The 20,283-nt window shown below is 33.4% G+C and overlaps 1 protein-coding gene across 2 annotated transcripts; it reads right to left on the minus strand.

The window, feature by feature from the left end:
• Positions 1-1,415: 1,415 nt before the first annotated feature.
• Positions 1,416-17,841, minus strand: LOC123676923 (transcription factor ETV6). Of its 2 annotated transcripts, none has more exons than XM_045613250.1 (3): positions 17,608-17,841; positions 2,366-2,529; positions 1,416-2,183 (listed from the first exon to the last, which is right to left on the minus strand). In XM_045613250.1, the coding sequence occupies exons 2-3, from the start codon at positions 2,466-2,468 to the stop codon at positions 1,966-1,968; spliced, it is 321 nt and encodes a 106-aa protein (XP_045469206.1). In that variant the 5' UTR covers positions 2,469-2,529; positions 17,608-17,841; the 3' UTR covers positions 1,416-1,965. The 2 variants fall into 2 exon arrangements, with proteins under 2 accessions (XP_045469206.1, XP_045469207.1); XM_045613251.1 differs by lacking the exon at positions 17,608-17,841 and adding an exon at positions 12,654-12,829.
• Positions 17,842-20,283: the final 2,442 nt, after the last annotated feature.

Raw genomic sequence — 20,283 nt, forward strand, 5'->3', positions numbered from 1 at the left:
AAAAATAATATCAGAAATGAGCGCATCTTTTACAATAAGATGATTTCTTTTCTTCATTAGAAACGATCTCAGAGGCTATTCTGTGTACTGAGCAATACATAGGAATAATAACATAAAATATCAATCGGTCCTTACTATTTCTCAGTAGAAATTAAAGTCTGGTAACATTTATTAGTTATTTAATTGTTTCAGTCATTATTTTGAGACATATTTGTAATATACAGTATCAAATCATCATACTTTCTCACAATTCCACGGCAGTATCTCATTTATCACAAAAAAGACAGCCTCTAAACATAAAACCCAACATAAACTTGATAGAAATGAACTAGGTAATTAAAAACCAGTCCGTTGAATGAAATTATTGCAAATTGATTTTGAATTCCATGCTATAATTTCATATGAATTACAAAGAAATTAGTAATTGATTCAGAATTTACCTTTCCAATATTCTTTCATAATATAGGGAGTTCCTAAATTGAAGGTACGAAGGACAGAGAGATACCTTGAGCAATTTAAAAAAAAAGGTTTTATAAACATAGGCCCGCAAACTCTTTGCTTTCGAGATACAAAGTGTTATTTGTAGTCCTATTTTTTTGTGATGATTATAACAGTTTATAGAAATTTAATTAACCTTCGCTACCGATTTAGTAAATAGGTACCAAAACTTATAATCAGTTTATTCACCACAACTTAGTTTCCTTTCCTGAGGATTACAAGAGTATTGTTTGGAATTTTCTTCTCGAAATCGGTAGCAGATAAGTCGAAACTACAAGAGACCAAAAAATGTAGTAATGGACCACAGTTTCATAATACATTTTTCTGAAATACCAGTGGGCCACTAAAAAAACTTCTACAGGAATTAGGAAAGAAGCGAACACTGTTCCAAAAAAATATCACCTTCTAGGTTTGCATTCAAAATTAGCATATCACATGATGAAAACTTTAAAATGGAATATCTATGCCAAATTCAAGTTGAATATTTTGTGAAGGGAAGGTACAATGAGGAAAAAATCAATCTTCAAAATCCTGTAGCTCAAAAACAAAGCATTTGAGGAGGCCATAGTTTTAGTTTTTTTTTTAATCATCCTTGCGATCCGTAATTTTCGTTTGTACCTCAAACTAAGGAATACCCTTTATACGTTTTTATTATATGAAAATATGATACGGGTAAATCAACTAGATATGTTATCTGAAGTAACTTTTTACTTATTTATGCTTTTTGATTGGAAGGCTTGGTTGCATAATTTCTTGGTGCGTTTAGTGTGAAAGGTTGATGTCTGAAAAAGCATTCATTAGATAATAGCCAGATATCACATCCACCATTTTATCAAGAAAAAAAACGGCTATATCTTAATTACCCAATTACCAGTATGACCAATTATAAATATCATGTACCTAGATAAACACACTAATCAACTTAATTATTTACTCAAAATAAAACTTTACAATTATAATACATAATGACTAGTAAACCACAATTCATATAAAAACATCTTATAATCTAAAAAACGCAAACAAATTGATATAAAAATTTATGGAGGAAATCGAAAATAACAAAAACAAGAAGAAGAGAAAATTTGAAATGTAAATTACCTACATGAATCATAAGAGAGAAGACAGCAACTCTTTATGGTCAGATATCATGGGAAATTGGTTTTGTGATAGTAGTATAATACCTTAAGCTGGTTTATTGTTATTATTTATAACACTCATGTTGTTTCAATTTTTTGTTTAAAGTCTTTAACTTTTTAATTACTGTAGTCTTCTCTCTTCTAATTCGAATTAAATTTAAAGTAATATACAAAAATTGAAATGTTTTTCAATACAACTACAGAATATTTACAATTATTTTCACACTATGATACATAGGTATTATATACATCTTCTTCTTTTTTTTATACCATCTATATCCATTTAGGAGGTAACTTTTGTACTAAATTTTTGGTGTTTGTTTTCAAGTATTCAGTTTGAATACAGATAGGCGGACAGCCTTAGTTGGAAGTCTTTGTAAAACAATTTTCCGCCCAGTGGCACTCTGTCGAGGAACATAGAAGGAGTCATCAAGCACAGAGCTTTGCCATTCATCAAAAATCTGCCTATTGGTACCTCTGGTAGTCTGTGTTGAGACGTTAGGAATTTTACCCATGTGGCAACGTCATCTCGAGTCCATTGTCTTGGATCTGTAACGGAAATCAAAATCAATTATTGTTGAAGATTTAAATATGAAATTTCAGTTCTAGAAATGGATATTATTGTATTCAATCGCTGATAGTCATTGTTTACGAAACAACCTTCGGAAAACAATGCATAATCAGGATGTACATTTTCAGTTGCATTCCTTTGAATCGAAATTCTTTCTCACCTTTAGGTAAATGATCCTCCACTTCCGGATAATATGGTTGATACATATTCCAAGAGCTCCGTTCATAACGTACTGGTGCCATGCCTGCTGTTCCTAATGCCATTTTGCGTTTTGTATTCGCTGCGTAGTATCCTATTTTGACGGTTGAATCGGTAAAATTTGACCTGTAAAAGGAAATGGGTTGTTTTAGAAATGAGTTCGAAGCGATTATTATGATTGAATAATAAGAATACAATAGTTATTTATGCAACAAGTACGTATGCGGATGATAAGCGAATATTTGGTTTTCCCTATCCCGTCAATATTTCTCGAAATTCAGTAAAACACGAAAAACCAACAATTTGAGTATTTATATATGAGATTCCAACACGAATCGAATGGAAAAATACAAAATCGTGGAAAATCTAAGAATAGGTGAAATCAAATCACAATAAACAAGGAACTCGAACATAATATTTAATATACGGTTTTCAAATAAATAAATAATTATAATAGATAGGTATGAAAGTAGTTTTCTTTCAAATCCAGTCATCGATTGGAATATCTTTCAATTCATTAATGTGAGGCTTTTGAAAACGAGTTTTGTCTAGATATATGAAAATATAATATACAAATATACGAAAAAACATTTTTTCAAATTCACAGTGACAACCGTAGATGGATAAATTGGTAGATATATGTTTATTTCTCATTCGAATAAACATAAGCTTTGGATCAAAACACATTCCAGATACATAAATAAGATAAATCTCAAAATATGACTCTATTTATTGTGAACGTTATAAGAGTAGGTATGTTTACACATGTCAGAAGGAAACAAACACATGTGAAAGTAGAAAGCAAACAACTTCTCAACCTCAACATTTCCTCAACGCCAACATATTCAGATATATCTCGAGAAAAAGTGAATTCCCTGAATTCGAATGCGACCAATTTACCAATGAATTTCAAGTACGGTATTCGAGCAGATGAAAGAATGAGAAAAAAATTAGGTACCGCATTGCAATATGTAAAAGGTTTTCCAATTAGAGATTTTATTTTGATATTGAAAAAGTTCCCGGTCTACCCTAGTTAAACACATTTTTGGGTAAAATTCGATTTTATTATTCAACATAGTTGCCTTCGAGGGCGATACGATTAAAGCGATCTTCCAATTTTTCGATAGGTACCATTTTTGTAGTACGATTAGTCTTTCGCTTCAAAATAGGCCTCAGTTTCGGCGATTACTTCTTCATTGGCGCTGAATTTCTTCCCAACGAGCCTTCTTTTGAGGTCTGAGAACAGGAAAAAGTCGCTGGGGGGCAGATCTGGCGAATACGGTGGATGAAGAAGCAATTCGAAGCCCAATTCATGCAATTTGGCCATTGTTTTCATTGATTTCTGACACGGCGTATTGTCTTGATGAAGCAGCACTCTTTTTCTTCAAATGGTTCCGTTTTCTAACGATTTTATCCTTTAAACGATCCAATAACGCTATATAATAGACGCTGTTGATGGTCTGGCCCTTTTGGAGGTAATCAATGAATATTATAGCTTGCGCATCCCAGATTACTGATGCCATAACCTTGCCAGCTGATTGTTGTGCTTTTCCTCGCTTTGGATTCGGTTCATCGTGTGCAGTCCACTCAGCTGTCATCGTTTGTACTCCGAAGTGAAATGATGGAGCCATGTTTCATCCATTGTCACATATCGACGCAAAAATTCAGGTTTCTTGAAATAAAACTCCTCATTGGTAAGCCCTTTTTATTTTTCGAATTTTGAGCCGGAAATTTTCGAAGAAGATCGACTGACTGACTTATATAAGTTATGTGACTTCTAAGGGCGCAACAGGCACGTGAATTAACGCTCCTGCGTCAAGCTAGTGCTTTTCGACGCTCAATTTAGAATTTTTCCAAGAGTGAAGATCGACGACGTAACCGAATAACGCTCTGTAAAACGACGCCCATCAATTTGTATATCACCAGGCGACGCCAGTGACTTTCATCGACCGAAAGGGTGTAACTCTATACGCTTTCAGACAGGCTAGATTATCTTTCCTAACACTCCCTATATCCCATTTCATACATAATATCTAACATTATGTAAGGAGTGTTCTGCACTAAATCAAACGGAGATAAGGTGAATACGTCCGGTCCACGGACAGACACTTAGGTGTCAATCCATCCTGTATTCATTATCTCCGAGTTTATGCCTCCTTATCTCTCCGACGCGGAAGTAGACAGTTGATATCGCGTAGGTGCACTTTCGGTTATCGGTGCAAGAGGAGTTTTTTGGAGCGGTTCGAAGAGTGAGAAGTACGGTACGTTCGATAAGTTATCGGTGAAGGCATTTTACTGTTTTTTTTTTCTGTTATGTTGTGACGAAAGCGGATATGAGTCGTCTTGGTAACATCTCGGTTCGGAGTTTCTGGAATTGACCTTCTGGAAATTATCGATCGAATGTTCTGGTCGATTACATGGATTCTTGGAAGAATGCGCCGCTGGAATTTATGTATATGACGCGGAGTTGTCGAGATGAGAGGCTGGGAAGCCTTGATTTTTAACCGTTGAATCACAGGTAGTTCGGTGTGGTCAACGAAGGAATTCGTTGCTTGAAGATCCACAAAATAATCGAAACAAAGTTTTTATTATTTTCAATATTAAACCTTTGGAACGTTCGATGAAAAAAATTTTACACCTCTGAAATTTTCGCATTTTATGTTTGGAAATATGTATATTGAATACAAAAAACGATTGAAAAAAAACGAATCTAAAAACTGACGTGACATTCAAGAGAAATTAGCGCATGAATGAACGGACGATCGAAAACTGTTTTCGTCATATTTTTCGATATTCTACTTGACTTTTCTTTAGTGACGATGGTATTCAAATTCATTAGAGCTGCATTCTCAAACTGTTTGGAAACACAGGTTGTACCAAAAAAGTATAAATATTTTTTCATTAAATTTTCATATTGCATAATAAATGAAACGTCTTTATAAGTTGGTGGGTCTTTCGAAAAACCGAATTACTCCGAAATGAATGGATTTATTTGAGATTTTGGAAGTAAATTCTAGAAGAACAGAGATTGAGAAGAACTCTTTGGTAATCATTGAAAATTCTACAGGGTGTTCAAAATGAGACGACTTAATATCAGGCTCATTCCAAATATTTACGTTTTTATGAGTCATCCAAGAATCGTCTTATTTTGAACACCCAGTGGAATTTTCAAAATATCAATGTTTACCTACAATATTTCAGTATTCACTTACAGAATCTCATACTAATAAATTCATTAATCCTGAAGTTTAAATCGAGATATCTCAAAAACGTAAAGTTTCAAGCAAATAAACATAAAACTTGGATTCATTTATTCCATACTATCTGAATATTCAATGAAAAAAAATCGGTTGGGTACACCCTGTGAATTTCCAAACAATTTTGAAATATAGCTCTAATGGAGTCTAAAAAAATTCGAAAATTTCAGTACTTAACCGTAATAGAGCGTCACATTATTGGTGGAAGACCCTGTATACAGGGTGAGACAATATTGCTGATCGGTTGATAACTGTGAATTTTGGTCTAGGGGAATGATTCAAATTTTGACGGAATCGACAGCACTCAGCGCATAAGCTTATATTATTTTTACTCTACAGGCTGGTCCGAAAGTTATCCATCCAATTTTTTGAATGGGAATGCCCAATTCTTTATTATTCTCCCTAATCTCCATGAAATTCAGATTTCGGAATACCCCACTTGTCATCATTTGTCTGTGGAACTTTTTCAAAAAATTTCAAGCTTATAATGGTTTAAACTGTTCGTGATAAATGAACGATTTGTTTTCCATGAATTCTTAAAAAATTTTAAAGTCTTCTGCAAATTCGCAGATCACTCTACAGGTGGTCCGAAAGACACTGCAATTTTCCAAAAATGAGCCTAGTGAGTAGTCTTCATTTTTGTTTAGACATGTTGTGCATAAAATAAATATTTTCCAAAATGCTCTGCACTTCATATTTTATACAGGAGCTGGCCGTATACTTTTCACGCACACAGTTTGAAAGGAATAAGATTACTCAACTCCATCTAGTACTATCAATGAAAGATGAGCCAAATCAAAGAAATCATCAAAATAGTTGGAAACGTTCATTCAACAAAATGAAATGGAAACCAAGTAAGAAAACAGTAACATAGTCTGAATATTTTTAAGGAGTTCGAAATGACAGCATATTTTCAGCTGAAAAAGTCTCATCAAAATAAGAAAAAAATTCTGAAAAAGTCTTATCAAAATACGAAAAAAATTCTAGAAGAGGTGAAATTAATCAACAGGAAAAAAAATAAACAGATTTTTTGATGTTGCGGTAGGCGTGAAAATTATGTAAAAATAAAAAACAAGTGTTTAAAATGCCAAAAGTGGTACTAATTCTTCAACAACATTTGATAAAGAGCCACGAAAAATTGTATAGAGTAGAATTTTCTCAGGAAGCAACACCTTCTGGGTCAAGTAGTATTTGTGGTATAACAATATAAAACGTTATATCCAAAATTGTCATAATAGTTTCTGGACGGCAATTCTTTTGTTCTTAGAGTTGAAAATATAAGGTTTGTTTGATTGTACTTGTAATTCTCATTAGTAGGGCGCTCTAGTGCTAGATTTCTTGTTCACTTGACTCAATTTCAAGTTAAACTCAAGTCAATCTCAAATATTCACGTCAAACTTGTGCAACTCTAATTTCTATCGCTAAAAAAATCGATGTTATTTCTCTTGAAATTATTAAAACCTTGTTGAATAGGTTTAATTACTTCAATTAGCTGCCGGTATACCTATACCAATCGTTTATACAGTGAGTAGGTTTTTTGTAGAGGAAACCCGACCCGACAAAACGTTTTCGCAAACCTCCGGTTGGCCCGGTTGACCTCCATCCGCCCCAAAATTGGTAAACACCATTATGTCGGGCATCGTACCTATTTCCGTTTTTCTATTTCTGCCCGACGTTCTGCGGATGTCATTTAGCACCGCCGGGTCCCTGACGGAAACGTCCTGACGCAGGATACACCCCTTCCTGTCTATCGAAAACAACCCCCCGGAATGGCTTTTAAAACGGCCTACCTACCGCCAGGCAGGAAGGCGAGCAGGCCCTGTTTCATCGATTCCGTGTTCGTGCACGGAATTTCGCTAAAACGAGGGGTATCAGCTCGGAACGTATCGATGGATGGAACGTGTCAGAGGGGAATTGAGCAGCATCTGTGAGTTTTTCCCGACAAATTTTGGAATTGCGTTGGTTACGGTTGTAATAAATGTGGCGCATCCTGGGTTGTTTGGGGTTAGAATAATTTCTTCGACAGTTGCTTAGGGAAGAAATATAAGTTGGCGTGGCGTCGTTTGTCTTGATTTGGGGAGGATTACAACAATGGTTGTGGTTCGTTATTTCCGATTATAAATCTACGGAATTGCCTGAAAAAAATGCAGACTGACAATTTTCGTTCCACTTATTCGGAATCATTTGTCACAGAAATCTAATCCTCTTTTTCTAAAAAAAAACAAATACTACCGAAAAAAAAACTGAAAAATTGCAAAAGGAACAAACCCTCATCAATTTACTCAAATATAATTATCTGTACTTATGCTGTTCAACATATTGATGATGCACGATCAAATTGAATTCCTTTTAGAAGACCTAGACAGATTATATGTTCGAATACTAACACGAAAATTGATACATAATTTCATGATGATCAAATCGCAAACACACATTTGATGAGAAAATATACGTAGAAGAAACTATTAACTAGTTCACATGAAAAAAACCTAGTTGTTTTGTTCCTCAGAGTAATAAACATAGATAGATGTCATTTTCAATAAGCAAATTTTGTTTCCAACATGAAATATCAAATTTGACATGAAGCGCATGGAAATATCAGTGATAAGATATTTCACTCAATTCGCGAGTTTCTCCTCGAACAACGCACTTCTTATGTCCCATAGTGAATCAACGTTTCATATAAACTCAAAATATATCGAAATAAAAACCTAAATATATCAGAAATTCAGAAAAAAATCTTCAAGAAAAGAAAGTTGCCAAACATTGGATCCTAGCAGGTAGATACAGAAAATAATAAATATTCTGCTTATTTTAAATTCGACAATTAAATTAAATTAAATAAATTAAAATATCGAATTCCAAATATTCAAATTTCATTATTCAATCGGGAATCGCATTCATAACGATATAGTAATGTGGATTTGAAAATATATCACAATCGGACAACGTAATCTATCCATTTTGGGGACATTTGAACATTTTGTATACTCACTCTATCTATGTTTTGTTCAAAAGGCTAAACGCGATGTCAGCATCAACAGGATTTTTCAATAAGAGGTTTCTTTTTCAATAGACTGCTATCTAGACAGCTCTCACTTTTGAAACAATCATCTTTTGACATTTGGTAAATAAAACTACGCTATTACTAAAAGTGGAACAATACCCGCTTCAACAACGCATTGAAATTGTTGAAATTCAATATGAAAATGATGGAAAAGTCACATTTCGCTGAAGTAAAGCACCTTTTGGCTGTCGTGAAGCACCTTCTTGAATTTACATGAAAAATTTTGAGCTGTTGGTTGGAATATGTTACTGAGAATATTGCTGACGAAAGCTCGGCTTTGTCGATTGCTCGTCGATTTTGGAATTTAGACCATGAATAATGATGTGAACGAAGTTTCTTGTCACTACGGGCCACACAAGCAACTAAACAAGTTTCCTGGTCGTTTTATTTCTCGAAGAGGTGATCACAATTGGTCACCGAGATCTTGTGATTTAACACCTTTAGACTTTTTCTTTGAGGCCACGTGAAATATTAGGTATATGCCAATGCACTACAATCGATTCAAGATCCTGAAAATGAAATTCGTGAAGTTATCGAGAAAATACAATCGCAAATGTGCGTAATATGGTATTACAACTGTTGCCGTTGCGGTAATTTGGCTTATATCGTTTAACATCATTCCTCTTCCATCCATCCATCCATCCATTGATTTCCCCCAAAATAAACTCGTTTTTTCACAATATCATACTCTTATTGGAAAACTTTTTAAATGGGCGACCGCACATATGAATAACTTTTTCATTAGATCTTGAGAAATGTTTTGATAACTTTAAAATCGATGAACTAAATTTATTCCATTATTTTCTGGGGAATGTTCCACTCATTTCAATCCAATAATGGTAAAAATCTCACACACAGAAAGGTCCATTAATTTTTATCAATAAAATATATTCATAAGTTCATTATGAGTGAAATTTTATTTGTGGGAAAAATTATGTATGTTATCACATAAGCCTTCATTATTTCATGTTGTAAATATGTTATTTTATGATTTGTCAGTAACGAATCCACTTGTAATTCCCAATGAAGGATATTCCCATACGTGTCGAGATATTTTGTGATTTAGAAAAAAATAATAAATCAGTACCAATTTCACGGTATTTTGAATTCCACACATTCCAAAACGTTGACCGCAAAAAAATTCAGAGAAGTATTAAAAATAATTTTGGAAAAAATAAAACGATTTTTATTTTCGAACGGTGCCAAAGATTTATTAATAGAAATAATTAAGTTTTAAGATGCCCAACGACTAATTGCCAATTATCGAATATTAATATCCTGAAACAGCCGACACGATTTGTCACTCTGCAGAGGCGTGACACCCAAAAAGTACTTCCTTCCTCAACAGTCCGAAACGTCAAAGTGTGAAATGCCGTTCTGAAGTGGGTTGATGGTGGGTACTTTCACTAACGACGTGACTTACCGGTCTAGCAGGCCCACTCGTCCTCACCTTAGGAAATATTAAATTACAGAAATCTGCATCTGATTTACGTCTCCCGAGATATTTCGAAAACATCTAAAACATCTAGCCCAAGATGGCTTATTAACAGGGCATATCCTGTCATTAATTGGGCTGTGTTGGCGCTGGTAAGGCATTCTTGTTTATCGACCAGACCCATCAATCTGCTCTTCCTAGAGACTGCCTACGCATACACTGCCCAACATCCGACGTGTTATAGGTCAAGATCGCAGGTAGAATATAATTATTTCTGGCCAGGTTTGGAGAAGTGGCACGTAGATTCGAAAAATATCATTTCGAATTGCTTTTGATTGCTACGATATTTGGTAATGGATCCGAGTTATAAATTCGTAATTGGCAGGAAATGATGTGGATATCGTAGGTGTTATTTGAAACTCGAATAATCGAGACAGTGTTGTTGATAGGAGGCAAGAATGTTGTTCATCGGAATTTGTTATGAAATTTATTTTGACCCGATTTAAACCATATGGTCAGTGAAGAGGGCATCTTTTGAAACCAGAATGTTCATCATTTGGATTTGAATAATATATAGAGAAAATATGTTAGGTATTATAGATGAAAATATTTAAGTCTACGATGTTCAACATAGTCTTCAGAGTTCCCTGAAAATTTAGTTTCTAAGAAGTTATCGTGTTTCTGAAAAACTCTTCTTTATCATTTAATAATAATGAAGAATCAAACTTCGAGAATTTTAAATCATAAATAAAATGAGACTTATCAAAAACTTTTTTTCCTAATTTCAAATGACATTTAATTTTTTAATTAATTCATTTAATCCTCCTTATAAAAATGAAGTGCCTCCACCCATGTGTGTACAAGCTTCACATATGAGAAGTAGATAATTTTTTCGTTTTAAAAAACCGAGAAATAATAAAAAAAATAAATAATTTCGACAACTTTCTTCTTTTTTGAATTGCATAGGAGGTATTTTATTTGCATTTCATACTTCGCAAATTGTAAATGTTTGTATTGTTATTAATTATAAAATACCAAGTGTTATTTGTTATATTCCAAATATAATGACACTCAATTTTCACTGACATTATACAGGGGGTACCATTTGAAAATAAAAAGTGAGGGGTAGCTACCACATGGCTATCAAATATAAAAACCTTTTTTATACATCATTGGGAAGGTAGTTTCATGTTATTCAAATTTTTTTTTATATTTTATTATCATGTCAAATAAGCTAGATATCGCCTTATACTTGATAACTTGAGACACCCGGTATAGGTAGTAAATAAATAAAATTCTTCATTACAATGTCATGAAATTGGTTTATGATCTACGTATTGTCCTCTTTGCTTGTTAATATTTTTTATATAGGTTGTTCCTAAATTGGAAGAACAAACGAAAGTGATAGATTGCTCGGATGATTTCAAGAAAAAAAGTTCCATAAACATGGGGTCAAAAACACTATATTTTCGAGATACAGGATGTGAGAATTTGATTGTTTTTCTCATAGCATCTTCACTTCACAAGATATTCAACTTGAATTCGGCATAGATTTCCAATTTGAAGTTTTCATCATGTGCAATGCTAATTTTGAATGGAAATCTACAGGGTGATATTTTTTCTGGAAAAATTTCCGCTACTTTCCTCCAGATATTTCGTTGGTGGACCACTGGTAGTTTAGAAAATGTAAAAAGAAACTTTGGTCCCGTACTACACATTTTGATTCGTTTTGTCCTAACGGCTACCGATTTCGAGAAAAAAATTTCAAGCAATTCTCTAGTAATCCTCAAGAAAATCCAAATTATTATGAAGACTCAGTTAGTAAGCTGTGATGAATAAAATAATTATAAGTTTTGGTACTTATTCATCCAATCTGTAGCAAAGATTAATAAAGAATCGATAATCTGATATAATCAGTACAAAAAAGTAGGACTACAAGAAACACCTTGTAGCTCGAAAACAAAGCGTTTGTGCGCCATGTTTATGGGACTTTTTTTCCTTAAAATCACCCAAGGAATCTCTCATAAACCTTTGTACATCCAATTTAGGAACATTCTGTATTGTGCTTATTTAATTCATATAAAAAAATGTAAATTGGCATTTCCATATAAAAAAATGATCCATTCATTTCTGTTCATCTCATTGAATAAATACAATAATTATATTCTCCCACGGGATTTGATACCGCAAAATTATCAGAATAAGGTAGGTCGTTCGATTTAATCCAATAACTATTTAACATTTTTCCAATTATACATAATTTATGTTGTATTTATAGCTGAAACGTGATTTGAAATTTTTATCTGTTTAATTGGATTAGCAGTTTGGAAATTCAAAACAATAAAATTTCGATATTTTTAGAACGAAACGAAATATTTCATTGAAAAATCTGTAATAAGAATCGACACTTATGATTATTTACTAATTAGTCGTCCGTCAGATGTCTTAAAGAATATTTGAAATAAATACAGCAAAGTGTACCTATACATACCGATTATTTTATTATCTAATATCCCCCTAACGCCCTTAGGCCACCAGTGCACGAGAAAAAAATACTGACGTCGGTACAGCGCGCAGCCGATAAATAACAGATATTTTTTTTAAAGGACGTTCCGAAGCGGACACAGGATCCGGATATCCTTTACCGCGATTCAAAAGCTGCTTTCATAGCGTATTCCACACGTTTGACGGTTTCGAGGCCCAATGCAGGAAAGGGAAGCACATTATCTCTCCGGTTTGTCCGCCTTTATTTACAAATTTCCATTCGTTTTAGCAGCGGCTTTCCGCTTTTCGATTCGTCGAGGAAATGACAATCTACGGAAATTCGGAAAACGCCTTTCCTGGATGAGCGTTACGATATCACCAACAGAGCTTTTGTCAACCACAGATTAGGTTTCTCAAAATTAGTTATCTGATGTGGAATCGTAAACATTCTAGATACCTACAAAATTAATTTAAAAAAATTTAATAAAATTGGAACGCCTCAATTATTTTAATAGATTTTGATGTGCACCCTTTTTACCACCTCTTTTTATTCGTAGAATTGACTGAAATAATAAAAAATTTGGTTCTTATTTGAATCGTGAAAATTCTGTATACGGAGAATTTTTGGAATTGAACAAAAAAAAATTCGACCCTTCGGAAATATTCGTAATTTACGTATGAGAATGTGTAATGTTCAAAAATCGTATGAAAAAACTATAATTCCAGATATAGCTTCATAACACATAGACCAATTTTTAGTTTCAACACTGCTGCAATTTCGAGATTCGTATGAAGTTTTATGCATTTTATAGGTTTAAAAATGGAGATATCGAGAATTATACAGAATAAGTGTTAAGTATGGAAATCAGATATCAGTTTAAGATGTAGATCCCGAGGAATAAACAATGATAAAAGGAGCATATCTCATTTTCAGTAAGCAAATTTTGTCCCCAACATGAACTATCAAATTTGACATGATGCGCGCGGAAACGAAAACAACATATCACTGATACGTTATTTCACTCAATTCGAGAGGTTCTCCACAAAGAACGCACTTATTATGTGCCATAGTGAATCAATGTTTCGTATTAACTCAAAATACATTGAAATAAATACCTAAATATATCAAAAATTCAGAAAACAAACTTCAAACGAGCGAAACGACGTGAAACAACCGATGACACTAGGAGAGCAAAAGTTGCAAAAACTTGGATTTCAGCAGGTAGATACAGACAATAAGGAATATTCTGTTTATTATAAATTTGACAATGAGGAAAAATATCGGATTCCAAATATTCAAATTTGCATATTTAATAGGGAATCACTCAAATAAATATATTTCATTTAATATAATATATAAAGGGTGTTTTTTTAGAGCTATAGAACTTTAAATTGCAATAAAGCAACGATGGATTATTCGATTGACATGAATTTTATTTATCCGCAAGATAATCTTGTGGCATTACATTTTAAATATGATTTCTGGCATATGACCGCCACGGCTGGCTCGGATGTAGTCCAATCTGGACGTCCAATTTTCGATTACTTTTTCCAACATTTGTGGCCGTATATCGGCAATAACACGGCGAATGTTGTCTTCCAAATGGTCAAAGGTTCGTGGCTTATCCGCATAGACTAATGAATTTACATAGCCCCACAGAGGGGCTAGAGGTGTTAAATCACAAGATCTTGGAGGCCAGCTCACAGGCCTAAAACGTGAAATCAGGCGGTCACCAAACGTGTCTTTCAATAAATCGATTGTGGCACGAGCTGTGTGATATGTTGCGCCGTCTTGTTGGAACCACAGCTCCTGGACATCATGGTTGTTCAATTCAGGAATGAAAAAATTAGTAATCATGGCTCTATACCGATCACCATTGACTGCAACGTTATGGCCATCATCGTTTTTGAAGAGGTACGGACCAATGATTCCACCAGCTCATAAAGTGCACCAAACAGTCAGTTTTTCTGGATGTAACGGTGTTTCGACATACACTTGAGGATTAGCTTCACTCCAAATGCGGCAGTTTTGTTTGTTGACGTAGCCATTCAACCGGAAGTGCGCTTCATCGCTAAACAAAATAAAATGGACGTAGTGCGCAATACGTATTCCACACAGAACCATTATTTTCGAAATAAAGTTGCACTATTCGCGAGCGTTATTCAGGGGTGAGTCTATTCATGAATTGCCAAACCAAACTGAGAATAAATCACTTGACATCTGTTAAATCGGTCGCCATCTTGAACAGTAATGCCAACTTAAAGTTATATACCTCGAAAAAAAAAACACCCGTTATTCATAATGATATAGTAGAATTGTGGATTTGAAAATATATCACAATCCGACAACGTAATCTAACCATGTTGGGGACATGTAACAATTGCGTATTCTTCATTTATCTATGTCTATTACTCTATGATTCGACTATCGCCCAAAAAAAAATTCTACTTTATTTGCGGTTGAAGATTGACGTGATCGTTCCAGCTCTCGAAATTAAAAGGCTGGGATGCCTCGAAAAATAGTTCAATTAGCCCTCAATATGACCTGGACATAGCAGCATGATGATGTGTCAAGAGAACGTGGGACATATGGAGCACCTGTTGAACTTCATTATTTTCCTTGGAGTCATCAAGTGGGCATCTTAATCGTGTATTTAAGTGGTATCAAGACCTACTTTAAATGTTTGAGTCATACTGAGGTAAACATGTGTTGAAAATTTCCTTATAGGCATTCCAGATAAGTTCAGAAGCTTGAACAATTACGTCAACATTCCACTGCGCTATAATTATACTTGAAAATAGAAGGCTTTAGATAAGTTGAATATTCAACTTAAAACGCTAATCCTTAAGTTAACAAATTTTATTTAGCTATCTGAATAAAAAAGTTCACCACTATATTGAATATTATGAAAACTGAATAATTATCAAGAAAACCCACAAAATTTTTTTTTTTTTCAAATTTTGTAGGTCCAAAGAATTATTTTTCGGAAATATCTTCATGAAACAGACCGTTTTAGAAATTTTCAAACAAAATTATGAAACTGCGTGCCTCGCTGCTTGCTGATACGATAGACCTGGTTCCTGATTGAAAGTTGAGTCATAGAACCATGAGCAACTTTCTTCTGTTTCTTCTCATTAGTTATTGCATATTTCATAGGATTCAACATCTCTATTATACCAGGATCTTAATAAAAGATCGCAGTCTACTGGGTTTATAATTGTGAACAATAGATATACTCCATATTTATAGAGTTTCCATTTATAAATCCAAATCTACTATAGATGTGAACACTTTGTTCCAATTACATAGAGTTCACATTTGTTAACCCAGCCAACTGCGTTGTTACAATCATTTATACAGACCCTGTATAAACGAAGATTGAAATGATCAGAATGGTAATAGGTACCCCGTTTTCAAACCCGGATTCATTTATGTAAATTCCGAAATACGTAACACTTTTAAGCCTTCAAAATTCATGAGTAGTTTAACAATTTGAAAGTATCAGGCTTTCACTTCTTATACAGGGTGTACCAAATTAGATGCTCGCTGAAAGCATCTCGAGAACTATATCTAAGCACATCGTAGATATCTTTATTCGACCTTTTCAATTAATATTTCGCTATATCTTGGTTTCTGTTCAAGCTATACGAAATATTCAAAATGTTATTTTCGATAATTTTTATGGTTTATGTGATACTCTTCATATATCATAGAAATCAATTAGCGTTTTAGAGATATAGTGGAGAGTTGGTGTTTTTAAATGGGACAACCCATATATTTCAACGTTTTTTAGGCGCAGATTCGTCAAATAGTAGCTCGTTACGGGTTTTTAAAAAATGTCGCCAGTTTCAAGGTTCTTCGACTTCATTCTTGAAAAGGGATACCTGATACCTGTATAGGTATTTATTGCAAGACTTAATTAATTTTGTTCCAATTGTAAACAACTAATAGGTATATAAGGTGTCCGATTTAAAAAACACCAACTCTCCTCTGAATTAATTTTTATGATCTGATATGACTATCACATAAAACATAAAAATTTTTCAAATATCTCGAACAGAAACCAAGATATACCGAATGTTTGATAATTTTTTTTTTTCAGAAACGATCTGTAACTCGAGAAGGAAGTGAGATATTCACGATTCGATTGGCGATATATTATTCTTTCCAAAAAAGAGATTGGGGGTCCTTGAAAATTTTTTCTTCAAGTTAGGTATATAGTTCTCAAGATGCTTTCAGTGAGCATGGAATTTAGGATAACTTGTACAATTAGTTACTTCCTTTTTCAAAATTTGATAAGGAAAGATCAATAGTTCAATATAGTGTTTGTTGGTTGTTTACGTCCAGATATTAGAACAAGAACTAATGTTCAAAATACACCGATTACATCGAAATATTCAACAATATAGATAAAATACCTCGTATGTCGATTGTATAATTATGCGAAATGAAAAAGTGTTCAATGTTCAATAGTGAAAAACAACTTAAATTATACCTTTCCGGTATACACGACATGGAAATTTCTTCACTAATATTACTGATAATTGAATAGTTAGTTATATTCGAGTTTAAACTTATTTGCGCTAATGAAACGTTATAAAAACAAATTGGCAAATTAAATTAGGAACATGTAATGCTAAAAGTGGAGACAATCATAGTCAATTAAAGGAATCAAACAAATTGAAGGTATTGATACCCAATTAAACTGGTAGAACGAATTTTTTTCACGTTTCCGCATTCATTTGCTTCTCGTACTCAAACCACGTATAGTTGATTTGATTGTACATTCGTGACATTTTATATTCCCCACGATCTTCATTGTTTAATCGATTGAAAATTCGAGAAAAAAAAACAATAATGGCACGTAGTCTTTCAAACATAAACCTCTACAATTCCGTAAAAATAAACAAACAATGGATAGACGACGACGCCGCCAAAGGTACCCAAAAACAACACTCACCTAATGGAATATAGAGGATATCCTCGTGAAACAATTGACGGCACACGTTGACACCTTTCCAAATTAACGTATGCACGTTACGCAGCCACAAACGCGGTGACAGGAGACAATCGCTCCGAGATTAAGCACGTGACAATTGACAGCTGGTAGACGCACACGAAACTGGCGATACACAACACACGTGAGTGATGTTCTCGTAAGCAACGCAGCTTGAGGAATGATCGTACGTGGGTCGAGGTAGGCGCTGATAACGGGAAGGTCGCTGCTCGATGCAGGGTAGGCGCGCAACGCGGAGTAGGGGCTGAGGATTTGGGGTGTGGGACTGGACCAATAGCGTGTCTCGTATTTACGTATTTAATGAAAAAGAAATAATCGATAATTGGAAGCTTGGGTTGTGTTGAAGGGGTGCATTTATTGACTTTTCGAGATGTGAAAGGATGAAGGAACAAACGTAAATGCAGTATAGTTTTGTTGAAGTGAATTTTCATTACTTTTGAAAATTCTTCTGATTTGTCTCGATAATTTTTTAAGGGAAGTATTGACTACACTCCTATTATAAAAAACGTACCTTGTTGATATTTGGTATTGGTAACATTTGAAGTCTCAAGTTTTCTCATTTTCAACTTTCATATTCAATATTTTGTTTAATGCTGGATTATTAGTCACTATACAGGCTCAATCAGAAATTTAAAACATCCTGTGGAATCATTTCTTTTTTCAAATTACCAATTGTCATCGAGAACTATTTCATTTCAACAATTGGTTTTTTGATTCATGGCTTTATGTGCACTTTTTTAATTTCAAGGGAAAAATGAACAGTTTACTCAATTTAAAGAAATAAAGACATTTGTACGATATGACTTTGCTCATTGTGCCATACTGTCAGTGCGAAAGCTCAGTTTATGAGTCTAGCAATGGAAAGGCAACAATATGTATTTCAGGTATAGTGAATAGTGATAATAAATCAGCTTGAAATTTATTTATGCAAACTTTAAGGAATTCACGTAAAAAATCAAAACAAATCAATTGATCTGAAATGTAAATAACCTAAAGAAATGAACTTTTTGTTTCAATTCAGATTAATATATTTTTATTTACTGCCTACATAGGTACGTCGGTTCATACTGTCGATTAGATTTCGAATAGCATCTTGAAGAAAATTTCATTAAACTGTTGATGACAAGTTCATTTCCCTCTTAAAAATGAACTAGTCACTTAAAGCCATGAACCAAAAGCATAATGTTGAGAAGAAATGGTTCCACGAAATGATTCGACAGGATGTTTCAAAATTAAGTTTAACAACAAACTTCTGATTAAGCCTGTGTATACTGACTAATAAGCCAGTATTCAACAGAAGATTGAATATGCAAGTTGAAATTAATAATTTCATCTACAGTTTACTGAGAAAAAATTGAATATGGAGCTCAAAATAAGAAAACTATGGTACTTCAAATTTTACCAAATATCAACATGTGTTTTTTTTGCACCTGAGAGTAGGTATAATGAATGGAAATTATATTGAAAATAGGGAGTTCTGACATTAGATAAGTGCCTCGGAAATCAGAATCTAAGATTCTTGAATTAAGTTAAAACTCTGAAATATGTTACACAAAAAATTCCTTCAAATTTATATTTTATGCTTAGTCGAAAGGCACATTTGTCAGTAAAGTAAGCCGCATAAAACATTAGTTAAAATCTTGATTTTGAATATTTTGATTTCTACTTTTAAATAGTGGGTTTTTTAATGAATATTTTCTAACAAATATTTGAACCATTTGACAGTTACTTAGTCGCAAATGTGGAAAAAATTAAATTTCTATCAATTAAGAAGGAAATAAAAGGCTTTTGTATAGTTATACTTTCCATTATCTTTCTGAGAATTGATGAAAATTGTGTGAGTTAAAAGAGTAATTCATTTTGTTTTTTCAATTGGTAATTAATGAAGAAACCAGTTACGCCGCCAATTATAGACAATGTTTTTTCGAATAGACATATTGGCTACTCATCCCATAAAAAATAAAATAAATTCTGGATTATACATAGTGATCATAATTAAAAGTCAAACATTACCTAATTACAATTAATGGTCGAAAACTTTTTTATTTCAAATGACTTACCCAGTATTTTTATATTATGGAACGAAAAATTAATTTCGAAACTTCATTAAGTCCTCCTACACTTAAACCTTATTGTTTTTCAGGAGGTGCCATTTGAAAACAGAAAGTCTTCGGCCATTATTTGTAGTTAATGAATGAAAATTTATTATTATCACACTGTAAAGACCAGAGTTGAAAAATTTTTTCCGTATAGAAGTAGCCAATATGTCTACTCGAAAAAACATTGTCAATATCAGCGACGTTACTGGTTTCTTCATAAATTTCAAATTAAAACAACTCCATATTTTCAATTTTTCGCCATTTTATTGTAAATGGTGCTTTTAAGGTAAAAAATGATCTGGTGAAACCCAACACTATTTGAGCTTGCCATTCCATTTTTAATTCATTTACAGGGTATTACTGTTACCTCGAAAAGAGTGAAACTTTGGTCTACATCTTTGTTTTCGAACACCCTGTATTGTATATGAAATTAACTTAAATTGTGCTCTGACTACCCTATACACATCGCAAAAAAAATGTTCAAAATATATTTATTTATACTTTTCAAATGAAATGAAAA

This window comes from Harmonia axyridis, chromosome 3, assembly GCF_914767665.1.
Source record: "Harmonia axyridis chromosome 3, icHarAxyr1.1, whole genome shotgun sequence".
Taxonomy (NCBI): Eukaryota; Metazoa; Arthropoda; class Insecta; order Coleoptera; family Coccinellidae; genus Harmonia; species Harmonia axyridis.